General features: G+C 33.4%; 1 protein-coding gene across 5 annotated transcripts in view; it reads left to right on the top strand.

The window, feature by feature from the left end:
* The window catches only part of LOC126184914 (guanine nucleotide-releasing factor 2), a 406,168-nt gene extending 392,896 nt beyond the window's left edge, over nt 1–13,272 (top strand). For 3 of the 5 annotated variants that reach the window (XM_049927575.1, XM_049927580.1, XM_049927579.1), the window contains 2 exons: nt 223–354; nt 2,881–13,272. In XM_049927575.1, coding sequence (XP_049783532.1) covers nt 223–354; nt 2,881–3,013 — 265 coding nt within the window. In that variant the 3' untranslated portion in view covers nt 3,014–13,272. The remainder of the gene's footprint in view (nt 1–222; nt 355–2,880) is intronic. The other 2 variants (XM_049927576.1, XM_049927578.1) reach the window with 1 other exon arrangement.
* Nucleotides 13,273–19,137: the final 5,865 nt, after the last annotated feature.

Genomic DNA, 19,137 nt, shown 5'->3' on the forward strand with positions numbered 1-19,137 from the left:
GGTTATGTTTGAATTTAAGGAAGAAATTGAAAGTTACAAGTATGAAAATTAAACATTTTTCAACTTGCCTTCAGATAGTAACCCATACAGTTTTGCCTGTGGTGTGTATTGCTGAGGCTTCATTCATGCAGCATCAGTTACCCAATTCCAGTTTTATTCTTCACCTAATATCTGTGATATACCAAAAGTCTTATGATTACTCAAAATTTTCGTTCTTTACAGTGGCCTAGTTCTTCAGGATCTGACATTTGTTCACATTGGCAACAATGATTACCTGCCTGAGGGTGCAATTAATTTCTCAAAACGATGGCAGCAGTTTCATATTGTGGAAAATATGAAGAGATTCAAGAAAGGGTATGTATCAATAACTCATACACAGGCTCCACAAGCTTTCTGTTAATGTATTTGATTTATACAGCACTTAATTATAATTAATATTAATTTTTAGTGCACTAGTTTGAGGACTGTTGCTGGAAGGGAAAAGGTGGATAAGGCAGTGTGAGATAAATGTGTGTTAGTTTAATAAACCATTGAAGAGTTAAGAGATGTAAAATATAGCAGTGGTGGAGGCTACAAGATGATAGTGAAGAATGTGTGTTATTGAATAATCACCAGTGATATTAACAGGTGGCAAAAAATGAAGGGGTTGAAGAAACCCCTTGAATACTATTTACCATTTAGTGAGACCTTCATATAGAGAGAGTCTATCCTAATGAATATCGTAGTTACTCCACGTTTCGTAGTACTTTCCATTCACTTTTACTGATTGCCAAAAGGTAGCTTGAATCATCTGAAATAGTTCTCTTATTAATTCCTGTACATTAAAGCTTCACTTTTATACCATCTTGATTTATATTTAGTATTAATTTTCTGAATCATTCTAGATTAATGCTGCTGCATTTCCTTATGCAAGGCAGTGTATAATTCAGTCTGTGACTCTTATGAAATTTGGTCCCATCTTATTAAAATACTACCATCAGACTTACTTCTAGAACTGAGAAGAAATTCAAACATTGTTAAAAATATTGTATTTTATTGGCATCAGTACTACTCGTACTACCCACAATATTATTTTCAAGAAAGTCAGAAAAACCTTTTGAGCTCATTTTCTTTAGACTCAGACATCTATGACCAGCTTCTGTCTAACAGTGTGTGCCATATTAGCAGTTAGTTATGTAATTTATGAATCAAATAATATTGAGTGTAAATTTTTGTAACTCTAATTATTATATGGGACATGCACTTCTTTCTATATAATGGAGCATTTTTCCATAATACGTATAGAGACTGACTCTCAGTTCCTTCCATGAGTGCTGGAAGAGCTCTATCAGATATTTATTACAGTTTAACTATACTCAGTCCTGTAGGAAGTGTTCTGAAGCACCAGCACGAGTACAAGTTCGGAGTATACCATCCAGACTTGATTTAAAGCTAGAGATAATTATTATGCATGATGTGCTACTACACACTGATAAGCCAAAACATTACGATCACTGCCCACCACGACATTGGATGCTGCTGGGTGGCATTGCAAGCATGTGGCACAGTAACAAAAGTATGTAAGCGGAGCAGACACAGACAAACGATCACAATAGCAAAGATATGGGCTGCAAATGGGGAAATCCATTGAGATAGGCAACTTTGACAAAGGACAGATTATTGTTATGGAGAGCCTGTGAACGAGTATCTCAAAAACACCAAAGCTGGTTGAATGTTCACATGATACTATTGTGAGCATCTATGAAGAGAGGTAGGACAGCGAAACTACCGCTAGGTGCTAAATGGTTGGATGTCACACTCTTCTCAGAACGTAGGGTTCAGAGTCTGATCTGCTCTGTAAAATAGGATAGTTGATGATCTCTGTCAAAAAAGCACAATTCTGGTGCACACACAAGTGTTCATCGTATATTGCTGAACATGGAGCTCCGTAGCAGATTACCCCTAGGTGTTCACATGTTGACTCAACGACATCATCGTTAATGATTGCAGTGGGCATGGGACCATTGGGATTTGACCATTGATCAATTGAAACATGGTCGGTTCCTCAGGTAAATCACAAATGGCGTCATCAAGGTGAACGGTGGCTGGAAATGTGCAGTGCACTACAGATGCAGGCTGATGGGGATGGTATTATGCTATGAGAGACATTCTCCTGCACTTTCATGAGGTCTATGATAGTAATCAAAGACATGCTGAGAGCTGCAAACCACCTGTGATTCCTTCATGCTTGATGTCTTCCCTGATGGTGATATCATCTTTCAGTAGTATAATTGCCCATGTCTTGGAGCTAGAACCATGCTAAAGTGGTTTAAGGAGCATTATAGTGAACTCACTTTGATGTCTTCATGATCAAATTCGCCTGATATAAATCCTATGGAACCCATCTAGGTCGCTATCAGGCAACATTGACACACATGCAAATCAGCAGCCCATTACGCAAATTACGTGACCTGTGGGTAGACGTCTAATGCCATATACCTCCACACAATTGCCAACAAATTGCTAGGTCCTTGATGTGCAAAATCAGTGATGATTTCATTCCAAAGATGGACAAACAAGCTATTGAGCAGGTGATCATAATGTTTTGGCTCATCAGTGTATGACTGCCTTTCCAGAATTCTGAAATTTGTGAATTTGAAACCCGAGATTCCTTTGTCTAAAAGCTTAATTCAACCTGTGTGTGTGTGTGTGTGTGTGTGTGTGTGTGTGTGTGTGTGTGTGGGCGCGTTTGCCATCATTGTGCTGTAAAGTCAGTTGATTTATTTTTATCTGGTTTTTACAGACTTTTTAATTCAGTTATGTCACAAAGTAGCTGAAATGACAGATTTTGAATGTTTTGTGTATGATCTGACAGTATAACATTAAAAACATTTCTTTCAGAACTTACTCCTTCAAGAAGCATGATCGAATTATTGCTTTCTTCAACAATTTTGATGAATTTCTATGTGAAGAAGCAATGTGGCAGATCTCAGAGTCAATTAAACCACGAGGGGGGAAGAAGCCCCAGTCGTGAATTCACATTAGTATAACTACATCACAGCTCACATCGTGTCCGACATGAAGCAATTTTGATTAAACAGCTGTTCTGAAGGTCATAAAAATGCTTTATGTATTTTGTCATCTTGTTAAATAATATTTTTGTATGCAATTTTATAATTTTATCGCTGATGTACAAGTACTTGTGATAGTATACTTATTTATTTATTTTTGTAAGATGGCAGATGTGAGTGAAATAATTATCTCAGGCAGCTAATTTCAGTTTTCCTCCACCTTTGTTGTTGAAGCATGTAATGATTTACATTTGAGGGGGACCAACTTTCACATTCAGTAAAAAATCATTAATGGGAATTTTTCATTCAGTCAGTTGTAAATTTATTATTATCTGCATTGTCCTTAAAATTGTATTCTGTGCTGCTCCAGTGCTTGCAGCTCTAACTGTGCCAGACCTGAAGGCAAAATTGTGTGTCTGGTAACTAGAAGAATTTTGTAATGTAATCTTTGTCTGTATCTTGCAATAATGAGACTTACTCTGCTTTTGTAGATTTATTGTATTTGTTTTCCTTTGTTGGACCCACAGAAAAAAAAAACTCGAGAAGCTTAGTGGCAGCTTATGAGTCAAATTCCAGTATACCTTATTCGAAGATGCGAGTGTTATAACATCTTCACTTTCTCATCTCATTCTTAATATCTGAAATTAATTATGCTGAGAACAAGGTGTTCTCATATTGAAAACACTAAGTATTATTTGCACTGGAAGTTTAACAGTACACCTATGGTCACACTGATCAAGCAAATATTACGGAACAGAACCGAAAGCTTCCTGAAGAATTAATTCAAAGCTTTCTCCAGTATCATGTACCTTGTAGGAAATTGGGAAGTTTTGTTGGTGCAATAGATTCATTTTATCTTCTGTGTCCTGGTTAGAGGTGAGTGGTTGGGCAGCTGTTGTAGTAATCCGTTCAAGAATTTAGCATCCATACTCAATAACGAAAATGTAAATATTTTTTTTCTCACTTACTAAATGGAATATGTAGCAGTTTATTTCCAAAGAAAAAAGTATCTGATCTATTCAGTAGCTTTTTTACATATTATTTGTATTCATATTGCCCATTTGAGTTAGGCATATGCTCGGCATGTATTTTGTGAGACTGCTCTGGGCATCATAAATTTGTTAAAACGGTCAGCAAGAACAGTAAATACGAGCAGATCACATTCTCCTTTGTTGCAGTTGTTTATGGGAATAGTTGTCACAGGAAATTTTAAAAATTATTGTCATCTTAATAGTATTAAGCTTTTATAGAGTTGCTTTTCATCCCCATTAAGAGTGTGTGTTTCAGCCTGGTCGTCATATTGTTAATTGTGTACCTTTGACTTCAGTACCAAACACTTAAAAAAGGAGTTTTCAAATTTTAATGAGTTACAACCATTCACACAGGTAGAAACTACTTTATTACACATACCATGTAACATAAACATTCAGAGTTTTGAATTGCTATTGCTAACTGAGTTCTCTGTCCTGTGATGGAAAATGTATGAGGAAGCAAAAGTAGAAAGAACACACCATTTGATAAGTTGTAGACAATTGGTCATTTGGTGGTAAATCTCTCGTCTCAGTGCTGGTGGATAACAGCTGGGTGCTTTCAAAAGGACATGGCCAATTTCCTTTCCAACCTTTCGTAATCTGAGCTTGTTCACCATCTCTAATGACCTTGCTGTCGATAGGACATTAAACTCCAATCTCCCTTCTTTCTTTTTTGCCAGGTATCAGATTTCATAATTTGCAAGGAAATTGAATGTGATATACTGATCTTTTTTCTCATGTGTTATTTACATGGAATGCAGACGATTACAAAAATGTTTTAGAGATACCACCAAGAAATAGGTGTCTTTGTGACTTCCAGAAAATCAATACTTGTATAATGCTGCTTTCAACATACATTTCATTGTGTGAGTGTTTTTAACACTCTTAATAATATCTCTGATTAAACAGCAATGATTCAATATCATGAGACCAGCTGGACCTTCATTAAATGGAAAATGAATCCTTATTCTGGTGTCATGAACATGTGGTCACTTCATGTGATCATTCAAACATTCATAGTAGTGTATTTAATTTTTCTGTGGGTTTTCTTTATATAATATGTTACGTTTTTTTCTCATTTCATCAGTATGAAATGTCTGTGCTGTTATGTCCACACAGTGTCCGTGCAGCTTTAATTTGTCAGAACTGAAGATTCTGAAGCTTTACACATTTTACTGTTATCCATATTGTATTGAAGAGATGTGTCATCTCAGTATTTCACACTTGGTGTGTAAATATGAATGTGTGTTAAGTGCCATTATGAACTCTTAATGGTTTGTATATTGTTGCATGTGATGTCAGTTTGAACTGTTCAGTGCTCGTATATATTTCACTTGTTTTTCTGCTGTAGTCATATCTGAGAGTTGGTTTCAGGCTTATGCTGACACCTTACTTATTGTAAATTTTCAGTAAGTTCACACAGAAACACTTTTTTGCCTTTGATATGGTGGGAGAATTGTGTGTTATCTTTTGGACCACAATTTGTTGTTCCACATTTGAGACTGAAGAAAGACTATAGTTTTTCAGTGTATATTGCTATAAAGGTAATAATCTTAATAATCTAACATTTGTAAGTCATTGTGAGGTTGTCACATGTGACAGAAATTTGTAGAAATATTCAGGAGAGGGAGGGAGGCAGAGGAGTTAAAAATAATATGTTGTTTTTCTAAGATGTTGTGTTTGAACTGACATAATTTATTTTCCTTTGCTTAAAGATGTTCTATACTTTTTTATTAGTATGTAGCACTGTCATATTTTTATAGTTATTTTGTCGAACATTTACTGTCACTGTACTCTTCTGAAATACACTGAGATTTTTTATTTTTTAACTTTTTATACTGCCGATAGTATTTGGTATATTTCACGGATCTTTTTTTTTTTTTTTTTTTTTACATATTTTGGAAAGTAAATAGCAGAAATGACAGAATATTTTGTGACTACAACTATTATACTAGCTACTTTAGAAGGTTTGATTTATCCTTCTGTGAAACACTAAACTGGAGCCATCGGTAAAATTGTATTTCCAGTTATGTGGCATTAACAGCCTTGTTATGTGTTTACTTCATTTTGTATTTAATTTGCCTAAGTGGAACATTACAGTCCAGTACACTAATAAGTATCATGGTTTTACTTATTTCATACTGTTTGTGTCAGTAAGCTGTTTTGAGTGTTTATAAAAAAAATGAAGGTTGCATTTGACAGTACAGAAACAAATTACTCAATAAGAATCCTTTGTATGTGTAATAACTTTGAGTTCAAAAGCACTACTAGCATCACCCTCATCCATGATGCACTACAACTTCAGTCTTTAGGTAATATATAAGGAAATGCAACCTGGTTTAGTCAAGAAAATTTATGCAAAACAAAGATATGAATGGTTGTTTCAATTTAGTATAAATAATACATTTTCTTTGGCCATTGTTGGACCTTGTGTTTCTACATGTCACAGTATGTGAATGATGAATGCATGTATTTTATATCTTTTGAGGAAAGTGCCATATATATTGCATTTCTCATTATTATTATTATTAATATTATTATTATCATCATCATTAATACTAATATTAATAGTATTATTATCATTATTTGATTTTTATTTGTTTTTTATTAGCTGCATGTTGTTGCCTCAGTAATAATGATATGCACATTCATTTTTATTTATAGTTGATTTTTTTCTTTGAAGCTAGTCATTATGTGTCTTTTTTTCCTTTTGTGTTGTTGAATAAATGTTTAAAAATAACAGAACAACAAAAATTGTGTGTTGTTTTCTCCTAATGCAACTGATGAGAGCAGCAAATAAAGTATGTAAGAAAATATTTGAGCTTTAGAAACACAGAACATAAGATATTTATGATTAAGGTTAGCAAAACTCATTGTTAATATATTGTAGCAAATAATATTTTCATATTGTTTATTGTCAATACTTCATTCTTGCGTAAACTGTTACAGTGGAGCTTGCTCCTTGCTTATATTTCTTCCTTTCTCTTTCTTTCCTTTTTCCTGTGTTCTACTATATATTGGTGAACTTACCAGTACAGAACTGGAATACAATGAAGTTAATATTAGAGATCTACAGTGTTAGTGTTGAAACTGAGTGGCTTGCATCACTTTTGGATACATGTGCTAGCACTACGTTATCACGATTAAAGAAATGAAATAGTTTGTAGCATTTATTTTTTGCTGAAATTGCAGCTCTCACTTCTGAAAATCTGCTGGACTGTAGCCTGTGATGATAGATTGATACAGTAGTGGAGAAAACAGACAAAAATCAGTGAACATTTTAAGTTTCCTGTACCATTTTCATGGTTATATGAGGACACCCACCTAATTGGTGATCTAGCTAGCTATTTAAAATCTGTACTATCCTTGATAGACTGTTTGCTTTATTTAAAGCTGCTCAGATGCATAAGTCTGTCATTTGGGCCTTAAAATGTGATTGCTTCTTTGTCGAATATAACTAATGGCTGTTGCAGATATATAGTTGTTTATTATGGATGTTTTTGATGTAGTCTTCTATTATTGTCTAAACTGAAGCAAAATTACTTTTATCATTCCATATTCAGTGTATCATTTCATCTGTTAGTAGTTTATTGTCTCATATATCTCACTCTACATTTTCAATTAGTCGGCAACCTGAAAAGTCTCATATAGTCAACTAATATGAAAAGTGCGTGACTCCATCAGGAAAATTGTTAACAAAATGGAAAAGGTTAAAAGTTATTGAATAGTGTTGTAATTCATGTTTTAGCTTCTCGAAATACAATTTAGTAGATCTTGTAGAACAGCTCTCTTCCAAGATTAAAAAACTGAGTCTTCAGCTACTTTTATGAATTGTGTTATTTCCTCTGTTCGTTATATTTATATTTATCGCACAGTGCCTTTTCACCCACATAGAAATCATAGTAATCTGTGGCTTAATTCAAAAGAAGGTGCTAATCAGTATTTCTGTATTGATTTCTGTCAATGTAATTTATAAGTGTTGCATATCATTGTGTCATAATTCTTTAGGTGAACATATCTGAAAGAAAACTTTTCCTTTACCTTTATGCATTGAGTGTTTGTAGCGCTGTATGCTAAAGAATATCCCATTACCAGGAAATATGCATCAAATTCAAAACATATATAACCCTTCACACTGAAATGCTATCAGAAATTTATGAAATCAGTCATCTTATCATGAATATGTTTTTGATCATATATTTATCAAAGATTCGTTTATACAGAAGATTGATGACTCCTTACATCCAACAGTATTTTAAAAAATTACTATCAAATATTGATAGAAAAAAATTATCAGAGGTTTGCTAATTCGTGCACAAAAAATACATGAATCAGATGTCGGCTTTCAGAACGAAAAGTTTCGTCATCTGGTGAGAGAGGGTTCAAGGCTTATACTCCTATCCCCCTTGACAGAGGGTACTGAGTCACATTTGTACTTAATCTCAAATAGACTCATGTCTCATGTTCTGAAACCCTTTCTACCTGTTGCTGCCAAGTAAAGAAAATTACAATTCTGAAAGTTACTTTTTGTTTAATGTTTTGTTTGTGTGTGTCTTTGCATCTACAGATCAGATTAAATTTGTTTCATGATTGTAGTTGTGATTTAGAGATCGTTGTTCTTGTAGAAGATAATTAACAAGAACTGTGGTATTTAGTATGGTGTAGCCAACATGTAAATTGTGACTTATTATCTCTGTTCTGTGGTGTTTTTAATCATATGGTGCTCAGTCATAATCAGCCAAGGCTGTGTATGAAGTTATCATTCACAATTGTTACAGGAAGAAGACTTTTCTAAAATAGGTGAGCATTATACAGAATGGGAAATCTTGATTTATCTGGATGCATAGATTAAAATGAACAGTTTTATAGCCTTATTCCCAATTTTCCTTTGGCACCAATTCTGTTAACATCTAAAAGCTTGTATACATTTTGGCTCCAGATATGATATACTTATTAAACTGTGAATATGAGTTGGAGTCCCACAATTTGTGAAGAATTTATCTTAGTGTTAAACTCATTCCTTCCATTTACAAGTGTTTGTCCATAACTAATGCCATTGTGAAATATTTTTTATGCAAAAATTCTACTTAACTCTGTAAACATGGAGCAATTTATACTAATTAATTTGTGCTTATGCTCTTAATCATATTTTTGTAGTAATATACACTAGATTGGCACTACATCACTCAGTACTAACAAGTATGCAAGTAATCATGAACACCTAGTGAGACACTTTGAATGTATTGAATAAACACAAATTAAGATTATATTAACAACTAATGGTGGGATAATTCTATTGTAAGCAGTGTGGGAAAAGACATGTATAGTCTTTGATTTTCTAATTTATTTTTCGATCCTTCATTTTTTTCCCATGTAGAAATAATATATTAGTGCTGCAACAACTGTGGATTAAACAACATGTTGCACAATTTTGTCTAGTCACAATAAAAATCTCTAGTCTGCTAAGATTCCAGACATGTGGGAAGATAGAATTATTGTAACCACCATGTTTATTATTCATTTATTCTGAGAGAAAACTTGTGTTTGGAAGAGCAGTGCTCCTAAGCACCACATAAAATTGTAACATTTACACATTGCTGTTGTATTTGCAACAGTGTATTATAACCAAAGTACCTTGATAATTTGGTAAAATTGTGGGAAAAAGTCACTGATGGAAAATTATTGTTAGAATATGATAGTTCATTACTTGAAATACAGATAAACCACAAAACAATGAATTTTTTAACCTGACTAGAATACAAATGCCAAACGTTTAATAATCACATATTCCTTCATGAAATATTGAACATAAAACGGAAAACACATATGTTGTCTCCCCTAGGTTCCAAATATTGCATTGTCAATGTGAAACACCTTCCTATCTCCTAGGTGCAGCTCTTGAAAGTAAAAGAATTTTTTTTTAAACTTCTGCTCTCAGCTTTAGTATCCACACCTTGGCTGACTGTGTCACTTGTGTCCAAGGATATTAGAAATCATGTATATAGGGAAAGGGTGCCACACATCTTAATAATTAAAAATAAAAAGTGAAATATCTCTCTATGAGGGTACAATTTCAGATTTTTATCTTAATTATTGACACATTGGTTATTTTTTGTTGATGTGGCATTAACTGTTTCAGTTTGACTTTACGCAACAAGCATTTAAATAATATGAGAGTTTTGTCCTCGTATTCTTGAATAAGCTATATACAAACCTATAAACTATCAATTTTATTTTGGTAACAAATGTTATCACTTACCTGTGTGATGTGATGAAAATTTGTATGTGCCCCCATTTTTTTCCTGTGCAATATCCACATGGATAAGCAGCAGCTAACAGAAGAATGCAGTTGCAATATCTGCTCATTGAGAAATATAATGTAATTTTCACACATCACATTAGGATTTACTAACTCACAGGCACAAAAGTTTTGTTGTAGGTCTTCGTTGTAAATTCAGATGGCATAACATTTTTTTCCAGGCTCAGCTCAATATTTTTCCCATAAGGCACAATAGTAGTGCTATTGTTTGGTCTATTAAATGAAAATCTTCATTTGTTTTAAAGTGTTGAAATGTTTCAACTTATAAAAACTGTAATTCTTTCAAGAAGCAGATATATTAAATTATAGTTAGTATTGGAGGAAGCTTCACAGAATATTTTCTCCATAAATTCTAAGACATGTTCTAAAATCTGGCGTATAGTGTGTTAATTCTGATTTCTGTACTTGCTACTTTTCTTTGAGGAAGTAATTTAGATCACTGGATGCAAAATAACTTTGATGTTTTGCTGGGAATGAAATTTCAATGATGTTTAGTATATTAATTATGAATGGTAGATGTGGAAAACTGAAACATTTTCCTTGGATACCAGAATGCCTTGTTTTGAAATTTACAAGTACATATGAAAGAAAGCTTTAATGTAATTTGTGATGTAGAGCATTAAGTTAATTTACTTAATGTCAACATTGCTTGTATTAGAATCCTGTGCAGTGTAAATAATAAGTTCTTCCTCAGTAGTGTTCTGTATACTCTTGTCAGGAATCATGCACAATAAGTCAATGCAACGAACCAGATCTTTTATGGGAATTCAAATTATTTAATATATGACAAAGGCAGAAACAGATATAGTATGTTTTTATGCAGGTGCTATTATCTTCTTATTATTTAAATATTATGTAATGCATTTCTCATTGTGATGTCTCAGCATTTTAAAATGTTGGTACATCGATGTACTGAGATACCTAATATGTCACTGGCCTAATGAATTATGAGAATTGTGCAATAACTTCTATTTTTCTTACAGATTTATGAATTACATTTTTTAATACTTGTATGGAAAATTCTTATACATAAAGGTTTCACTAATTTCATACTCCACCAGTAATTTTGTTTCACTGTGGAAATGGTATGTAGTCTCCTATTCATGAGATGTTTTAATACCAATGCAGAAATTTGTTTTCAGTTTGAGTAACAAAGGAATTTCATAATAATAGTGAAGATATATTTATAAATATAAGTAGAATTCCTTAAACTAGGTTACAATACCTTGAAATGAAACCATAAATAATGCAACTTACAATAATAACTTCCTGTGTATTTGTGATGTCCATTTGTAAACTTTCTTCGTTTTACACATTGTCATATCATAATTAAGTAGATAGGTAGAAATAATGTGTCATGTAACACATTATAAGTAGAGTGTATGTGCATCACCTGATGTGTATTCTTTGTTGTACAATTGCAGTAATGATAGTTCTGTGCATATGTTGGTGTGAAGATTCAATCATATCATCAAAGTGTGATAAGTGTGGTTGACACTCAGTTTTCTGATGTCAGTGTACTGAAGTGGGGTTGTGTGAAATGTGATAGCTTGTTCCATTGAATACTTGAATATTTTGAGGAACAATTTTCAACCATTGATAAATTTTAAAGAAATCATATTTTAACTATGTGTACAAATTAATGCAGCTTACATTTTATTTATTGCTCTTCTTTATAGAAAATGTTTTTCAAAGTTTTTGGTTTGAATCTTTTTATCAATTTTATTTGTTATGTGCACACAACCCTGTGTTAACAAGTATGGTTTACCCTTCTCCAAAGTAAATTCAGAGGTGTTTGTACCTGTGTTGATATTTTGCCATTTAGTTTTAAGATTTATCTTTTCCTAGCATTAAGAGCAGAAAAATAATTATTTTCCTTTTAATTTATTGAGGAACAACTGTGTTTGAGAGTTTTTAATGTTGTGAACAAAATATATATTCATATGTGATGTGAGATGTAAACCATTAAACATGTAGCTCATTTTAATACAATATTATTAGTATGTGTGTGCATGTTTATAATAATCTGTTTTCCACTCTTCCTTTTCACCCTAAATCAATTATTAGTGTTCTTTTATGGATGTGAATTTGAAAATCTTATTAATAGATGAATAAATTCCTTTTCTCCTTTTTATTTCCTCTTTCTAAAACCACAGTAGAACTTCATGAACTTAAGAACATGTAACTTATTACCCTACAATTAAAGACAAAAAATAGCATAACTTTTTATATTTTAATTGTGTATATTTCATTTAGTCATTATGAGTGATTCATTATTGTGTAAAGGCCTAATTTTCTGAAAAGTCATGTATGTTAATATTTGCTGTAAATTATATTACTAAAAGATAAGAACTACTTGTTATTTATAATGATTGTTGTTGACAGTGGGGTAACAAAACTTGGTGGTACACTGTCAGTGGCAATTAACTGTAGGTCATGTGTCATAATGAACTCTGAATCCTGACTGTGGAAACAATAGTAGTAAATGTACAATGTAGGCACCAATGTAAATTACATTCCCCTTGTGAGCAGCTTTTTCTCATTTTTTATGAACATCTTGAATGTAATTGGTGCTCTTTCAACTTCTTATACTCTGTAGAAGTATCATTAATATTTTGTTAATAATTAAAATTTTATGAAAGTTAAATTATGTTTGCTTATTAGCAGGTATAATTTGCTGCATCATTATCTGATTTTATATTGTATAATACTGTGTAAAATATTTTTGTAATTATACTGTCGTTATGTAGCTTTCTGTTATGAATTTTTTGTACTCTGTGATGGAAATGCTAAATACAATTTATGAGTTACTTGTGCTGTAATGTTGTTTAAAATTTCAGTTTTGTCCCCTTTCTTGGCACATTCTTAATTTTTTTTAAAGTTTATGCTTAATTAACTGATCAGCTACATATTTGATACTTGGTATCAGGATGTCCTATATGTCTTTATAAAACCAATGACTTAGAAGAGTTATACAGACATTTGACTGCATCACTGTAAATAGATGAACTGCCATTTGGAAATAAAGGCTTTCATTGATGAAATCTTCTTGGGACATCAGCCAAGTGACAGTGTTGTCTCGTAGCAATGTTTCAGTGAGTTTCCCACTCGTCATGGGAACAAATCCAGGTTGGGGCTTTCCTCTGCCCAGGCACTGGGTGTTTGTGTTGTCATCATCCTTCATGGCAGTGGCTCGATTGGACTGTGACAAAAATTGGACTGTGTAAAATTGGGACTTCTTACAGGTGCCAATGTCTGCACAGTTGAACGCCCCAAAAACCAAACATCATCATCGTCAGCATTATATAAATAACTAAACAAAATAGATGTTATGTCTTTTCTTAATTTGATAATATTGAAGTGTGTACAATCAGTTCCTTCCAATCATAAAAAATTACATTTAGGGCTTGCAGAAAAGTATAAATACCACACAGTTTCAAATAAAACAACACAGTTTCCTATTCTTCCACACAAATTGGAGAAAAAGATTTATTTAAAACACAGTCTAAAATTTTTACAAACATTATAGAAATGACAAGAAGTAGATTCTCTGAAACTTAGTTCCTAGGGAAGATAACAAGTATTTCAATACTGTTGCATATATTGTTGTTCCTCGCAGTTTGCTAGTAATATAATAAATCGGCTTTCAAACCCATGGTGCTAAAATACAGTGGCATAAGCTCCTTCAGTACCAAGCACTAAGAAAAATGCAACACACATAGAAAATATTAATAAATATTTATTCCAACAAAGGCAGTTATTTGTTCATATTGAGGATTAACATAAGATATATACAGGGTCTTTAATTATGAGTGATATTTTCTACAATTGTAAAGTCTAGTGTATAATCTTTTTGGGTGACAAAGTTTCAGCAGGATTTCACTCTACGTGACCAGAAATTACCAAGCTTACAAAATAAAGTAAAAACTGAGGACAATTATCACAGCAGTAGCTGTCAGTATTGAGAAAGAGCCAAATGTTTCAGTTTCAAGACAATCTGAACTGTTGTGGTTATCTGAGAAAACATCACGAGTCTTCCAAAAGAATTTGGGCCTCCATCCCTACAAAGTTATATTGACTCAGTGATGGACAATCTGAGCCAGTGTGGGTGTCAGCATGTTCAAAGCAGTGGTTGACATTTGAATGATCTTTGTTCAGAACATAACATCAAAATCTAAGCTTCAAAATAAAGCACAATTTTCTATGATATGTTGAGTGGTAATTTTTTTCCTGTTTTATGAAGTATCACTCATTCCAAACAAGAAAGTGCTGGTAGATAGACACAATAAAAAAAACACAAACACACACACACACACACACACACACATTTCAAGCTTTTGCAACCCACAGTTGCTTCATCACGAAAGAGGGAAGGAGAGGGAAAGACGAAAGGATGTGGGTTTTAGGGGAGAGGGTAAGGAGTCATTCCAATACCGGGAGCAGAAAGACTTACCTTAGTGGGAAAAAGGGACAGGTATACACTCGCGCGCGCGCGCCCACACACACACACACACCTATCCATCCGCACATATACAGACGCAAGCAAACATATCGTATATTAACAGGGAATAAAAAATAATGGAAGGGAGAAAGGTAACAACTCATCATATAGCTGAGGTGGTGAGGCATCGATAGGCATATAAAGAAGACAGAATTTTGTTGAGGTTTCAGGCAAATCCTCCTCTAGAGATAATCCACTTACAACTGCCCACAACATTTTCCCACTGACTACGCTGCAATAGCACAATTTAGTTGCTGAGACAATGTTACTGAGCAAGTGTATGTGGATTCTGTTAGCTCTGAAGGATTCATCCAAAGTTCAGAAACATTCTCAACCTCGTGTAGGTACCTATTGACAACTCAACTATACATCAGGTTTCTACATTTACTGCTTCCATTATTTGTATTTCACCAAAGACTTTCTGTCACCATTGTCCTCAATACTAAGAAACTTTAGACAAAAATTTATAATGCTGTCTAATGTTTTACTTCCTGTCAGTACAATATCAACTTACGCCAATACTGACTGACATGTAAACAGCAAGTCCAACGAGAATGGTCATCTTTTACTACATCTAGAGACAGATTAAATTATGTATACTGCTTTTTTTATTTATCTTTTGTTTATTTATTTATTTATTTTTGCCTGGAAAGACCTTCGACTCCTCTGTGTAGTGTACACAATAAAGAAACTTATCAACAGGTTGCCCAATTGGGATTTAACCACGATATTTGATTTTTATAGGCAGTAAATCTCTTTAAGAGCAGATCCTTCTGAACGTACCTCACAGCTTCATTCCAGGTTTGGAGATTTAGGAGAGAAACACATGCAAAGCAGTGGCCGAGCAGTTCTAGGTGCTACAGTCTGGAACCGCACGACCGCTACGGTCACAGGTTCGAATCCTGCCTCGGGCATGGATGTGTGTGATGTCCTTAGGTTAGTTAGGTTTAAGTAGTTCTAAGTTCTAGGGGACTGATGACCTCAGAAGTTAAGTCCCATAGTGCTCAGAGCCATTGAACCATTGACATCCAAATTGAGATTCTTAATCAGGCCATGAAATGTGGTTCAATGGCTTGACTGATAGCATTACCCACAAACAGAAAGATAAAATTTCGATTCCCCTTATGAAACATGATGTTAGGCAATCTGCAGTCAGGGTGTATTAATTTTTATCTATGTTGAAGAATCCAGGTACTGCTATTACTTGTAAAGTAATACACAGTTTGATCAGAAGCACTGATCAATGCAATAAAAACTGAACTAGTATGAAGAAATCCCTAACAGGAATGTTTTCATCAATCATGGTTAAATTATTTTAATTTTTTCCTGCATTCTGTCTTGTTTCTGGGTGCTTCCTTCAATTTACTGTTACTGTAACTCTTAGTTAGTCAGTTTTAGTTGCCTCAATGTTTGTAGCTCGTTTTCACATCAGCACTTTGCATCACTCTTCAGTTCATGTTCAACTGATATACCTCTATCTTGGGCCCACTGTGCTCATTTTTCAGTACTTTACAATATCAGTTCCTGTATCAACACAAAAATGTTTGAGTAGGGAAGGAGGAGGAGGACGTTTTTACTATAACATTTCAATGTCAATTAACTTGTTGTTCACAGCTGAAAGCAGAACATTTTCCGATAAGTTTCTGCATATGGTCTAATATTCCTTTGTACTAGCAACAATGTCACAATATATTTAATGTTACCTATTGTGGTCTCAATGCTGTTATTAAAAGCAGAAATTATACAATGTTCATTAAATGAACCATGAACTTTAATTTAAGCTGTTAATGATCACTCAGTACATCATGACTCTTCTAATTGAATAACTTGAGCATACAAAGAACAAATTACAACTCTTATATGTTTTAGTGTCTCACACAGAAATATGATCTGCATTTTTAAGTCATTTGCTTATTGTAAACATTTCACAGCTGCCTTCCTCAAAATAGATCACACAAAATTTGCTGTTTGAACAGCTGATTGTCCACTGCTGTTATTAAAAGCAGAAATTATACAATGTTCATTAAATGAACCATGAACTTTAATTTAAGCTCTGTTAATGATCACTCAGTGCATCATGACTCTTCTCACATTATAGCTTGAAAATGAAGAAATTTGAGAAGACAGTAAATCCATTCCATATTTCAAAGACTGTAACACCTGCACATGGAATGCCACTTAATATATGTAGCACTGTGTGCCACATATTCTGCACCTCCTGGGAGATTATTTCTTCATCATAAATCTGCTGTACAGGGTTGTCATATTAGAGTATCCTACCATAAGAAAATCATTAATTCATTAACTTAAAAGCAAAGAAAATGACACACTTAGACTTACATAAAGAAGTATAGAAGGTCAAATCTAAAACATAAGTCAGAATAATGGGGACAAGTCTCATCATAAAGCGGTGACTGGTTATTTGCAAACTGCAATTACTGAAAAGTATAATCTTGGGCACAAGACTGGGAGTACTGAGAGCAGGATGAACTGATTCTTCAGAGGCAGATTTATAACAAAATACAGGACAATGCCACCATGTTCTGAATTTCTATTCTCCACTCAATGAAGCCTAACATCATATTACAGTAGTTACATTTTGTTCTTTCTAGATTTTTTTGGCATGAAGAGTGTAGTCTAAGAAGTGAATCACAGAAGACATACTAACTGGAATAGTTATCTAACAGCACAGGACTAAAAATGATGTATCACCAGCATAGATTGCAAAGATCATCATTACAAAGTACAGAGGACACCGTACTGTGATCTGATGGTCTAACGTTTTATGGAGAGAGAGGAAAAAAAAAAAAATTACCTTGTACTATCTGACTTCTGCCTTCGATTGACTAACCCCCTTCCCCCAAAAAATAGTCATTTTGTGTGTGTGTGCTGTTTCTATGAAAAGAAGCTTTGGTCTTAAAAATATGAGAAACAGCACGAACTCATTCATGGTACTTTTGGCTGTACTGGTATTTTTGCAAGGAGTGTGCTTGTGTGAGAAGACAAATTATAATAAATCTGCAGTTGCCAGTTCTACCACAGGTGTCGTATTCCATGGCTACCACATGCATTCTTATGGGCGAACACATCTTTCATAAAACACCTATCAGCTAGTTGTTAAATGTGCAAGCAAAAAAAGAAGAAAAAGAGCATGAACTATGTTAAAAAGATTGTGTGTGCACAGCTTGCATAGCTGGTAGGGGAAATGAATTGGGAAAATATAGGTGTCTAATTTACAACATGTAGATGAACAAGTACACACACTCATCCTCATGCATAGCAATTAAACTGCACAATTATTTCCATGGATTAAAGAGTCATATACACATCTTAGTAAAATGTTTACAAAAAATGAAATGTACAAAAGTTTCTATAAACATCTAAAAAGTAATCTGTAAATTTATAGTAATCATGAACCAAGTTTACAATCATTGCATATTACACCTATATTTTTAGTGTTGCAAAAATAAGAATTCAAAATCCAGCAACACCAAACTTCTAAGACACAGTTTCAATTATGCGTGCATTATTACATTCACAGCCATACAAATGTACCTTGCTTCGAGTCATGATTACATGCTTAGCAGATACCTATTGCTTATCATTGTTTTCTTTTTGTAATTGTTTAAATGTGGTTCATACACTTCACTTTCTTAGTCTTCAATAGGTCTCTAAACACAGAGCATTTGATCTGCTGTCCTGCTTTGCTGGATATTACTCACATAAAAAAATAATTCACAGAGACATTTATTCACAACCCTCAAATAAAAAGTATGTTTGTCAACTAAAGATATCAGTGCAATAGACAAAACTTATTACACAAGTTGCTGGTTATTACATAAAACTGCTTACATGGTGCTTTTATTATATGAAATTGCCTGAGATGAACTTCGTGAAATAGATGATCAATATGTACAACTACTCAAATAATTACTGATTCAACTGTCACAACATTCATCAAGCTATTCATATTGGCTATTGAATAAAATACAGAATAACAGATTAACCAAAAGCATACTAAATAAAAATAAAAATAAAAATAAATAAGATAGAAATAACACTAATTTTCCCTGAAATTTGATCCTGCATCAACAATAATTGAAAATACTAATCTCATCACAAGTACTTCCCAGAAGTGAATGTGAATCTGCAGCAAACAGTAGCACATATACTGATCAATAGCATTTGGCAGTAAAAAAGTCCATAAGGAAGCAATGAGAGAACATATAAAGTTAC

The sequence above is a fragment of the Schistocerca cancellata genome, chromosome 4 (assembly GCF_023864275.1).
Source record: "Schistocerca cancellata isolate TAMUIC-IGC-003103 chromosome 4, iqSchCanc2.1, whole genome shotgun sequence".
Taxonomy (NCBI): domain Eukaryota; kingdom Metazoa; phylum Arthropoda; class Insecta; order Orthoptera; family Acrididae; genus Schistocerca; species Schistocerca cancellata.